The sequence below is a fragment of the Ictalurus punctatus genome, chromosome 22 (genome assembly GCF_001660625.3).
Source record: "Ictalurus punctatus breed USDA103 chromosome 22, Coco_2.0, whole genome shotgun sequence".
Classification (NCBI taxonomy): domain Eukaryota; kingdom Metazoa; phylum Chordata; class Actinopteri; order Siluriformes; family Ictaluridae; genus Ictalurus; species Ictalurus punctatus.
Genome location: NC_030437.2, coordinates 560,001 through 572,500, shown reverse-complemented (window position 1 = coordinate 572,500; position 12,500 = coordinate 560,001). Strand labels below are relative to the sequence as shown.

General features: G+C 46.3%; 2 protein-coding genes across 7 annotated transcripts in view; both read left to right on the top strand.

Moving 5' to 3' along the window:
• The window catches only part of LOC108255548 (protein unc-13 homolog B), a 28,026-nt gene extending 27,225 nt beyond the window's left edge, over window positions 1-801 (top strand). The window contains exons 32-33 of the mRNA XM_053674526.1: window positions 56-485; window positions 586-801. Coding sequence (XP_053530501.1) covers window positions 56-347 — 292 coding nt within the window. The 3' untranslated portion in view covers window positions 348-485; window positions 586-801. The remainder of the gene's footprint in view (window positions 1-55; window positions 486-585) is intronic.
• Window positions 802-2,680: 1,879 nt separating this feature from the next.
• atp8b5a (ATPase phospholipid transporting 8B5a) overlaps window positions 2,681-12,500 on the top strand; it is a 23,822-nt gene continuing 14,002 nt past the window's right edge. For 2 of the 6 annotated variants that reach the window (XR_008393239.1, XM_053674489.1), the window contains exons 1-3: window positions 2,681-3,117; window positions 9,787-9,861; window positions 10,935-10,993. Coding sequence is in view for 5 of the 6 variants with exons in the window: in XM_053674489.1 (XP_053530464.1) it covers window positions 9,819-9,861; window positions 10,935-10,993 (102 nt within the window). In the remaining variant the exon portion in view is untranslated. Of the gene's footprint in view, window positions 3,118-7,751; window positions 7,872-9,270; window positions 9,400-9,783; window positions 9,862-10,934; window positions 10,994-12,500 lie in introns of all 6 variants that reach the window. The other 4 variants (XM_053674491.1, XM_053674492.1, XM_053674493.1 and 1 more) reach the window with 4 other exon arrangements.

Here is a 12,500-nt window from a genome sequence, read left to right as displayed (position 1 = left end):
AAATCTGTCCCTCATTGCTCTTCTCTCCGTCTCTCCGTCTCGCCGTCTCTCTCAGTGTTCTGGGTAAAGGTGTGAGCGCAGAGTTCTACGAGCTGCAGGTGACGGTGAAGGATTACTGCTTTGGGCGGGCGGACCAGGTGGTGGGCGTGGCCGTGATCCCGTTGGCCCTGGCCGTCGGACCTGAGAGGCGGAGCTTCGTGTGTTGGTGCCCACTGGGCCCGAGCATCAGCACGGATCAGACTGGCACCACGACCCTGCGCATCCTCGCCCAGCGCCATGACGACGAGATCGCCAAGGAGTTCATCCGACTGAAGAGCGAGAGACGACCTACAGAGGAGGGGAGGTAGAGAGAGGGAGAGAGAGAGAGAGAGAGAGAGAGAGGTGGAGAGAGAGAGTGAGGGAGAGAGGTAGAGAGAGAGGAGGAGAGAGAGGGAGAGAGAGAGGGAGAGAGAAAGAGAGAGAGAGAGAGGTAGTGGGAGAGAGAGGTGGAGAGAGAGAGTGAGAGGGAGAGAGGGAGAGAGAGGGTGAGAGAGAGGGAGGGAGAGAGAAAGAGAGAGAGAGAGAGGTAGTGGGAGAGAGAGAGAGGTGGAGAGAGAGAGTGAGGGAGAGAGGTAGAGAGAGGTAGAGGGAGAGAGAGAGCGAGGTAAAGGGAGAGAGAGAGGAACAGAGAGACTACATGTGTGCACCCAAAGCTGATTCCTTTTTTTGCCAAACTCAGACTCCTGCTCTTTATACACTCTTTGCTCTTGGTGGCCTTAAAAAGGGGTCTTATAATCTTGCCTTTTCATTGACACACCCCCCCCCCCCCCCCCCCCCAAAAAAAAGGACCCCCCCGCCAAAAAAATGGACAGAACTTCTCAATAAGTCATTTGACAGATATGAACCAATCAGCTGGAGGTATTAATCGAAGTGGGTGGAGTCTGTATATCCTGTAAACACAGTGGTCATTTAATGGCCTCTCCTCTTCAATGTTCCAAACAAGACCCAGTTCAAACACACACACACACACACTCACACACACACACACACACACACACACACACACACACACACACACTCACACACACACACTCTTCCTTGCTAATATTCTGAGCTTTACTGTCCCAAATATGCTGATCACTGCCAATGGTCAGCTCGCTATGCAGTGATTGGCTGAGAGACATGACATGCCAGCAGAGTTGTGCCTTTTAGCCAATCACAGGAGTGGACTCAAAATAATGTGTTATATTAATAATAATAATAATAATAAATAATCACAATAACAATGATGATGATGATAATAATAATAATAATAATAATAATAAATAATCATAATAACAATGATAATAATAATAATAATAATAATAATAATAATAATAATAATAATAATTGTGCCAAACAGTTGAAGGGTTTAGACTGAATTGCTGTTTATATTGATTTGTTCTCAGTAATGCACTGGAAACAGTGGGTGTGTCCTGAGGAAACTGCTGAGCATGGACTTACTGTACATTTTATTTTGCGTACTGTTAAACTGTGGAATAAGATATTTATTTAGTTATTAGTAGACGATCACGGCTGTTGAAAATTCCTGTATCCACCTGTGAATTTTGTAAATAAATGATTTATGATGAATACCTGGGATCAGTGTTTTGTGTCTCCATAACCTGATTAGTGTTCTATTTCCAGCTGATATGGATTATGAAGTATATTCTAACAGTATAAATGCAGGTCATGTTGAGATTATATATTGTATGTTACAGCTCAGAGAGGGGGCGCCATCGGGGCAGTTCGAGGGATTAACATCAGGACGGTAGCAGTAGCTACACTGCACCAGCAGGGGGCACTGAAGAGAAAGTCCATCAGTTATCTTTTAATAGTTACTATCAGTGATTAGTTTGGGACTGGAAATACAACAGCATTGGGAAGGGGTACTTCATCCTAACACTTTCTCCTGCACTGCACATTATACCTGCGTGTTAGAGAGGTCATTATTACTATTATTATTATTATTAGGATTATTATTACTATTAGTATTATTATTATTACTGGTAGTAGTTATAGTACTTGTAGTAATAATAGTTATAATAGTAGTAATAACTGTAGTAATAGTAGTATAGCAGTGTTAATAGTATCAGAAGTATTAGTAGTAACTACAGTAACAGTAGTGTGTGTGTGTGTGTGTGTGTGTGTGTGTGTGTGGTGAATCATTGATGGGGAAGAACAGAAACTGAATTAGGTAACATTCCTTCTCTTTCGACAGAACCATCTGGAATGTGCAACGTTCTGCAGGCCTCAGACGGTCACGTGACCTGGTCTGATGTTGTCTGATGTGAGGAGCGCTGCAGGTGTGAGAGATTGTCTCGGTGTTCGCAGTAATCAGAGCGATACAGAATCCGATGAGAGTGTGGAAGTGATTCACTCTGGTCCTGTGGAAGCTGGTGAAGGCGTGTCAGTGTTTATGTGCAGAATAAGCAGCCGGCATAAACGCTGCAGTTCCTCCAGTCATCCTGTGTGTGTGTGTGTGTGTGTGTGTGTGTGTGTGTGTGAGAATGTAGTGTTGGTCTGAGGTTTTCAGAGGAGGGAAAAAAGTCACTTCCTTTTTTGGTGTGCAGGAAATTGATACTTTAAGCGAGGGAGAGAGAGAGAGAGAGGGAGGGGAGAGTGAGAGAGAGAGAGAGAGAGAGAGAGAGAGAGAACGAGGGAGGGGAGAGTGAGAGGGAGAGAGAGAGAGGGAGGGAGTCGTGGAAGTCTGAACAAAGACTCATACAGAGAGAAAAAAAGAACGAGTTTGGAATCTGAGAAAGCGTCAAGGACGAGTGAGAGAGAGAGAGAGAGAGAGTATCACAAATATAGCGAAGGGCAAAAAAGAAGAACAAGAAGGGGAGTCAGTGTGTGTGTGTGTGTGTGTGTGTGTGTGTGTGTGTGTAGGATGTGTCCTGCCTTGTTCTGTGTGTGTGTGTGAGAAAGTGAATGAGTCTACGCTTGATGCCACACCTCCCTCTCTACTCATCAGGGCGAGAGAGCAGCTGGGAGAGAGAGAGAGTGAAAGAGAGAGAGAAGGACGAAAGAGAGACTCTAACTACCTCAGAGTGCAGTTACAGATTGCTGGACGTCCTGTCAGACCCCCACACACACACGGTGAGTCCTGGGTTTATAGATACGGAGCTTACTGAGGAGGGATAGAGGAGAAAAATGTCTTTCTCTCTGTCTCTCTGTCTTTCTCTCTGTCTCTAGACAAGTGTTTAGGAGGAAAAATGAAAAAGTGAGTGTGTGTGTGAGTGTGTGTGTGTGTGTGTGTGTGTGTGTGTGTGTGTGTGTGTGTTTCTGAAACGTTTGGTTGATGTGAACGAGAAGAGCTGTGTTTGTGTTCTGCACTCGGGTCCTAGTGCAGTCTTAAGGAAATCCGTGTAGCTACATGAGGTGATAAATCACGCAGGCGGAGAGACGACCCCTGACCCCGAGGTAATAGTTTAGAAAATGATAAAGCTCAACACTTTCACTTTCACACCGTTAGTGAGCTTCGCTGCCTTAAAGATATCATCAGAAGAGCTTTATGTTCAGAGGCGCAGGCTTTTGAACTGAGCGCTGATAAAAAAAACAGATGGTCCCTCTCCTCTTCAGTCCTCTTTAGTTTAGAGGACGCAGAGTCCAGGGTTTCCAAAAGAATTTCAGATTTGGATTCGTCTGACCACAGAACAGTTTCCACGTCGCCTCGGTCCATTTTAAATGAGATTTGGCCCGGAGAAGACGGCGGTGTTTCTGGATCATGTTCACATATGGCTTCTTCTCTGTATGATAGAGCTTTAACCAGCGTTTGTGCATGTCACGCTGCACTGTGTTCACAGACACTGAGTCCTGGAGGTGTTTCTGAGCCCATGCAGTGATTTCTATTACAGAATCAGGTCTGTTTTTAATGCAGTGTCTCCTGAGGGACAAAGAGCACAGGCATGCAGTACTGATTTTCACCCTTGTCCCTTGTGCACAGACGTTTCTCCAGATTCTCAGACTCTTTTGATGATATGATGTCCTGTAGATGATGAGATATTCACAGTCTTCACAATTTTATATTGCGGAACATTTTTCTGAAATTGTTCCACAAATTGTAGTCGCAGTTTTTCACAGATTGGTGAACCTCTGCCCATCTTTACTTCTGAAAGACTCCGCCTCTCTAAGATCCTCTTTTTATCCCCAATCATCTTATTGACCTGTTCCCAGTTCACCTGCAGCTGTTTCCATCTACTAACACTTTACTTATTGACATTTGACACAGCGTCACATCTGTCTTTGGAATCGGGGTTGTGATAAGTCAGCACTATGATAATTGAAATGGTTTATCAGAGCAGACATTAACTGAAATCAGTGTGTTTACGTGTCGACGTGAGAGCGAGTGGTGATGTGAGAGCGACGTGAGAGCGAGTGGTGACGTGAGAGTGATGTGAGAGCGAGTGTTGATGTGAGAGCGAGTGGTGACGTGAGAGTGACGTGAGAGCGAGTGGTGACGTGAGAGCGAGTGGTGACGTGAGAGCGAGTGTTGACGTGAGAGCGAGTGGTGACGTGAGAGTGACGTGAGAGCGAGTGGTGACGTGAGAGTGACGTGAGAGCGAGTGTTGACGTGAGAGCGAGTGGTGACGTGAGAGTGGTGACGTGAGAATGACGTGAGAACGAGTGGTGACGTGAGAGTGACGTGAGAGCGAGTGTTGACGTGAGAGCGAGTGGTGACGTGAGAGTGACGTGAGAGCGAGTGGTGACGTGAGAGTGACGTGAGAGCGAGTGGTGACGTGAGAGTGGTGACGTGAGAATGACGTGAGAACGAGTGGTGACGTGAGAGCGAGTGGTGACGTGAGAGCGAGTGTTGACTTGAGCTCTGTTTGCTGAGCATCTGAGTCTGAGTGCTGGAATCTATTACACTCCTTTAATCCTCCTCCATTAACAGCCATCATCCACTCAGTGCACTTCAAACACTAAAAACTCCGAGCTCCAGCTTTCCTTCACCAGCTTCGTTTAAACCAAACACAACCAAACACAACAAAACACAACCAAACACAACCAAACACAACCAAACACAACCAAACACAACCAAACACAACAAAACAAAACACAACAAAACACAACCAAACACAACCAAACACAACACAACAAAACACAACAAAACACAACCAAACACAACAAAACACAACCAAACACAACCAAACACAACAAAACACAACCAAACACAACCAAACACAACCAAACACAACAAAACACAACCAAACACAACAAAACACAACCAAACACAACAAAACACAACAAAACACAGCTTCAGAGCGTGAGTGTGTGTGGAGTGAGGAAGAAGAGTAATGAGTTCCACATGGTGTCGTGTTCCACAGACGAGTTCTTCTTTGTGTGTGTGTGTGTGTGTGTGTGTATGTGTGAGTGTGTGTGTGTGTGAACACAATAATCATGCATCATTAACGAGTATGAGGATGAAATGAAGGTAAAGTTTCGTCTGCTATCTCAGAGGCCTTTAACTATCTGTAGAAATGTCCGAGTGATGTCACGTCCGAGTGATGTTTCGTCCTCTATGTGGGATTTTAATGGTTGGTTTACATCACGTACGACTCGGCGCCTTCGTCCTGCGAGAATCCAATCCAAAACCATCTCGAATGCAAATCTGATCCTTAAAGTTGCGATAAAACGTTTCTGGCGTTAAAGAAGTAAGAAGTACTCGTTATTTTCATCTTTGCTAACACGACGGGTTTAGTGGCGCGTCGGCGCGTTCCTCGTCTTCGTTGTTTCTGCTGTTCCTTTCTCTCCTGAGGTCTTCTGAACACTCCTGATGGAGGTTGTGTGATGATTGGGTCTGTAGTATAAGGCCTGGGATCAGACGACTGAGCAGGGGTTTCCTGTATCACACTCCCTAACCACACAGGCTTCTCGCTAGACGTGCGTTTGGTCTAAATGAAAGTGTCTGATGCTTCATGGAACAAATGTCAGTGATCCATTTCGTTTCTCCTCGACTGAATCTAAAACACTAAAACAGAGTGAAGCTGGTTGTTCTTCTTCTACACCTCCGCGCGTATACTGCCCATGCTGAAGACCCACTACTGGATCTGAACGAGCCGCGCGTTCCAGAAGGTCACGTTAAATCTGTTTAGGACAATTATCCAGGAATTGGTGTGGAGTTTCAGCCCCTGAGTTAATCAGCCTGGACCCCGTGTAAGGTCTGGGGCATTAGCATTCAGCGGCGCCGCTAGCCAGCCTCTCCGCCTGGCCGCTGACCCGTGAGAGCGCCGTCTCTGAGACATCTCGTATGAATAATGCAGTAAATTAGCACACGACTGCGTAGCGTAACACACATGGCATTGTGTGGCTGACACGCCTCTTATTGATGATGAATGAATAATTAACCGCTCGTTAGAAATGACACAGTGTTATCAGGTGAAAGGAGAGGAGGCCCTGACGAGCTCCGCCGCTCCGGAGACCGGGGGGTGAATTATTCACACGTTCCCCGCTCACACACTTCATTATTTCTCCTTTTGTTATGAGCTGCAGTTTTGGCCCAGTGCTAACGATGCTAACTCAACACCGGACACAAATAACCACACCCACCCAGCTGGCTCCACCCAATAACATGCTAACGTTACTGCCAACACCAATCTGGCTCCACCCATTTTAACTCAGAATGATTCATTTGGTCATTACGGCCGTTTCACTCATACGATCGTCATTTATTCATCCATCCATGTATCTAGACATTTATCCATCTGTTCATTAATCTGTCCATCCTTTCATCCATCCATCCATCCGTCCGTCCATCCTCTCTCCCTCTCTCTCTCTCTCCCCTCCCCCTCCCCCTCCCCCATGTTCCTCTGTTTTAGGCCTGAGGCAATGTGTGTGTGTTGTGCAACAAATGGCAGTTTTTAGGATTCCCCTGCATGTCATTGCGTGTCTCTACTTCAGCCCTGAGCTGTGTGTGCGTGCGCACGTGTGTGCGTGTGTGTGTGTGAGTGTGTGTGTGTGTGTGTGTTTGTGTGTTTGCGTGTGTCTGTGTATTTGTGTGTGTGTGTGTGTGTGTGTGTGTGTGTGTGTGTTTTCCTCCCGGTCTGTTTAAACACTTCCTCCTATTGTGAAATCTCTCAGCACTCACTCATTGTTCACTGTGTTCTCTTTTTCTAACTGTTCACCACCACTACACTTAGGTGTGCGATATAGTGTGTGTGTGTGCGTGTTGAATTCTGGATTCTGATTGGTCAGAAGGTGTTGATTCATTTCAGTATGCGGTCCGTGACCTGGTGTATTTATCCGATACCATGTGATTCCATTTCATTAGAATGTAGCGTAGGAGTGAGAAGCCACGCCCCTTTTCCCTGAGACTTACAGCCACGCCTCTTTTCCTTAGTAGAGATGAGACAGTGTGTAGGATGAGAGGATGCTGCGAGTAAAAGGTTAATAATAGTTACAGCAGCTCAGATAAGACAAGAGGCTAAGTGGTTTACTGAGAACACACACACACACACACACACACACACACACAGCAGAGCATTTTAAGTGGAATGTCAGACTTCACCCAGTCTAACCCTGGATAATTGTTAAACGTGGTTGCGTAGCCTTGTCGTAACCTTTCGACCTTAAAATGCAGAAAATATAAATATTCGAGTTAGTGTTTGATCTGAACTGCTGAACTGCAGCGCTCCGTGTCTACAGGTTTAGCTGTGTGTGTGTGTGTGTGTGTGTGTGTGTGTGTGATCGCATTAAGCTCATGCATGTCAGGCTGGTGTTTCTGGGTTGTGCAGGCACTGTGCTGGGTTTGGTGGCCTTGATGCGAGTTTCGATGCAGCAGTTTGGTGGAAAACAAGAAAACGGTGGTGAAGACGTTTCTCCTGAATCTGGTTTAGAAACACAATCAGGTCAAGGTTTGGGGTTTTTCTTTTCTTGCTCTTGTACATTCCTGTACGAATGACGACATCTCATGACCGCTGTATGGCCATCTGTGTGTGTGTGTGTGTGTGTGTGTGTGTGTGTGTGTTCTCCACATTATTCTTCATTATCTAATCATATCACTGTTTCCAGTTCCATGGAAATGCAGCAGAAATCCTCTGAATTTAAAGCTAACTCTGACACGGTGGATATAGAGCTAGCACAAACATGTCTGTGTCGAGTGTGTGTGCGTCTGTGTGTGAGAGAGAGAGTACTGGAAGTAAGGAGGCTCTTAACAGTTGTGTGTAGAATGTGTGAAACCACTAAAAAACATAGACACAGTTACAGACGCAGAGACACGCGATTCTCTCACACACACACACACACACACACACACACACACACACACACACACACACACACACCAGAGCTGCTGGTGGTTATTAAAATAGAGGAAGCACACACCTCTCTCTGTTGGTACACTGTGTGTGTACGTGTGTGAATATAAAGACACGACTCTTTATTAATAATCAGAGGCTCATTATTCCATTTCTGTTCCTCAAACATCTGAAACTTCTTCAGTTCACATCTCAGTTCAGTCTTTTTACGTTCATACAAATATAAGTTCAGAAATCTGCTGGAAATACAAGCAGATGAGTGTGGGAGGAGCTTTCTGTTTTTGCTGAGTTTATATTGTATTATGTTATATTTTATTATATTATATTATATTATATTATATTATATTGTATTATATTATATTATATTATATTATACACACACACTGCAGTATTAAAAGCCTTGTCTCCATGGAGTGTTAATCTTTCCTCCCATTAAAACACACTGTACTGGACTCTGGCCTGGACTCGGTCTCTCCACGAACAGCGGGAGTGTGGTGGAGGTTCTGTCCTTCAGGTGGAGGCTCCTACACACTGGTGGTGGATGAGGAGACTCCGCCCCCTCCCACCCCCACCCCAATCAATGTAAAGCGCTTTGAATGTCTAGAAAAGCACTGCACAAATATAACTCTAACTAACACACACACACACACACACACACACACACACACATAATGAAACACACACACACACACACACACACACAGGTTTTTCTCACAGGGTGGAGAACACACACTTCTGCTTTGGACGTAATGGAAAGACTGTTTCAGGACACGTGTGTGTGTGTGTGTGTGTGTGTGTGTGTGTGTGTGTGTGTGTGTGTGTGTGTGTCTGTGTTTAAACTGCACATTCCTAAACACACACATGTGGTTTCTATAAATACGTCGACGGCTGAAGTCATTCAGGAATTCTGTCCAAATCACCACTGTATACTCTGTGTGTGTGTGTGTGTGTGTGTGTGTGTGTGTGTGTGTGTGTATGTGTGTGCTTTTTATCCCAGAACAACTCCACCTCCTGTAAGACACAGGGCCTTTGTTTCTGTGTAAGGTTGAGTGTAGAGTCCTGCTGAACGCGTCCCCGCGTACACGTCCCCTTGACGTCACATAACACACACCTTCTGACCAATCAGGTGAGAGAACTCCACCACACTGTGTACAGCATCGTACCAGTGTTCGAGTGAAGTGTTCACCTGTAGTGTTGTGTCATAAAGACGCCGAGATGCTCTTCAACCGTTCAGACAAACACAGACCCGATGTCTGCACGTTCTCCCCTCGCCAACCAATCAGAACTTCCAACATGGAGGACAAACGTCCCGGCGGGAATCCAGTCTCGTTACTACGTGAATATGAGACGATCTGTGATGCGTGTATCAGACATAAACCTGCACTGCTGAGAAACAATAAACATCTTCAGCACACCATTGGCCAGTTACTTACTACTGTAGCTAGGACTGGGAATCGTTGTCATGGTTACAGCATGTGCGTGTGTGTGTGTGTGTGTGTGTTTACTCAAGTAGGTGATGGACTGAGGTGAAGAAGAGGTGCAGCCATGTCGTTCTTCGGTCTTGACTGTGTGAAAAAGAAAGAGAAAGGTGACTTTCATACACCCACACACACACACACACACACACCACCCTGATGTGCCACAGAGATCAAAGATCAGCGTGAGACTCAGTCAGTGTTTCACCATTGAGATCTCTCCAGAAGTTTCTTTGATTTCACTCCCACCTGAGTTCACACACACACACACACACACACACACACACACACACACACACATCAAACTCAACACAGTTCCACTGAAAGCTGGAAACGAGACATGCAGGAAGAGTTTTAATCTTGAGTGTCGATGCAGTTGTTGTTGCTGTCGCCATGGTAACCGCGTCAGTCATCTCTCAGAGCTGTGGTGACTGAACCGGAACATGCTACGTGCGTTACATGAGACCGTGTGCTAGAATAACTGAACTGAAAGTGTGAGAGCGTGGACGTGGTGACGTCTCACCCTGCAGTACGGGGTTCGGCTCAGAGGGTTTTAATCGTGTGATTTTTATCTCTCTAACGCATCACAACGTAGTTACTATTAATGCACCATTAGAGCTACACAGGAAATAAACATCTGCTTTACCCTTCCTTCACATGAACTCAGGTTGCAGAGGAAACTGAACTGTTCACACACTGCTCACGTTAATGTTTCATACACACACACACACAGACAGTGTTAATTATCATTGTTGTCATCTCTCAATGACTAACACACAAAAACACCAGTTAACACACTCCACTGTGGGTTATATGTGTATCATCATTCCTGAAGCTCTCAGCCAACCAGCACACGCCTTACAGGAGTCACTGTATATTACTGAAGAAGTCTAATCACAGAACTCTTACACAAAAGTGTTTATGTGTGACATATAACACTCGGACTGTAACACACTCGGACTGTAACACACACAGACTGTAACACACTCGGACTGTAACACACTCGGACTGTAACATGCTCGGACTGTAACACGCTCGGACTGTAACACACTCAGACTGTAACACACACGGACTGTAACACGCTCGGACTGTAACACACTCGGACTGTAACACGCTCGGACTGTAACACACTCGGACTGTAACACACTCGCTGACTGATGTTTAATTTTGTTCTCTCTTTTTAAAGAGACGGAGAGGAGGATTCGGGCAAATGACAGGGAATACAATCTGTCCTTCAGATATGCGGTGAGTGTGAGAGTGTGTGTGTGTGTGTGTGTGTGTGTGTGTGTTTATGGATATACTTAGCTTATCACAGAGCCTGTGGCTGGAGCATCAAACAGTGTAATAAACACTCAGTGCAGAATATCAGTTGTTCTTAAAGCATCGACCACGAAGGTGGAAAACCACATACACACAGGTAGGGGAGAGAACGTGGCGGTTCCTCAGTTCTGCTCTTTACTATCGGAAGTGTATAATAAGGGGTTGATTGCAGATGTGTGTTTTAGGTTTACATCACCACCCAGAACAGGAATGTCCTGAGTAACTCTGTCATGTTTACATAGTGAGGATCAGCGAGCAAAAATCCCTTTTCTAAACATTAGAAACGTCCTGGATATGCTCCGCCCTGACCCCGTCCTGACCTAGTCCTGACCCCGTCCTGACCTAGTCCTGACCCCGTCCTGACACCGCCCTGACCCCTTCCTGACCCCTTCCTGACCCCTTCCTGACCCAGTCCTGACCCCGCCCTGACCTAGTCCTGACTCCGCCCTGACCCCGTCCTGACCCCGCCCTGACCTAGTCCTGACCCCGTCCTGACCCCGTCCTGACCTCGTCCTGACCCCGTCCTGACCCCGTCCTGACCCCGTCCTGACCCCGTCCTGACACCACCCTGACCCCTTCCTGACCCCTTCCTGACACCGCCCTGACCCCATCCTGACTCCGCCCTGACCCCGTCCTGACCTAGTCCTGACTCCGCCCTGACCCAGTCCTGACCCCGTCCTGACCTAGTCTTGACTCCGCCCTGACCCAGTCCTGACACCGCCCTGACCCAGTCCTGACTCCGCCCTGACCCAGTCCTGACCCCGTGCTGACCCCGTCCTGACCCCAGATATGACCTCCTCCTCAGGAAGTTGTGGTCTTACAGTAATGTAGCGTAGATGTAATAGATTATGTGAGTGTTGGAGGAGGATGAGGGGTGGAGCTGAACTCTGCGCTGAGTCCGTGGGAAAACATCCATACAGTCATGGAAAAAAGAAAGTACGCCCTCCTTCAATTCTATTTTTATTTATCAGGGCCTAAATAACAATTATTTACAATAAACAAAACAAATAACCTCAGGTGACAACAACAAAGAAACAACAACACAACAGATTTCAACATGATGTTGTTTTTTTCTACAAAGTAAACCAGGCTTCAGAAAGCATCTGGGGGATACACATCATTAAGAGAGGAACATTATCAGTCTCACTGGGCTTGTTCTGCAGCCTCATCGCCTGGGAAACCTGCAGGCATTCACTTTATTCCAGAACATTCTTGACACAAGCGTGAGGCCATCTGTCCATCAGCTTCAGTTGGGCCAAAACTGAGTCACGCAGCAGCACAGAGATCCCGAACACACGAGCAAATCCACATCAGGTCCAGACCTCAACCCCTCTGAGATCTCCTCGAACATCTCTGAACTGAGGCTTGCTGTAAAGAGGAGCGTGATGGAGGAGCTGATGCTGTTGTCTACAGGAGTGTGTTATTGTGCGGT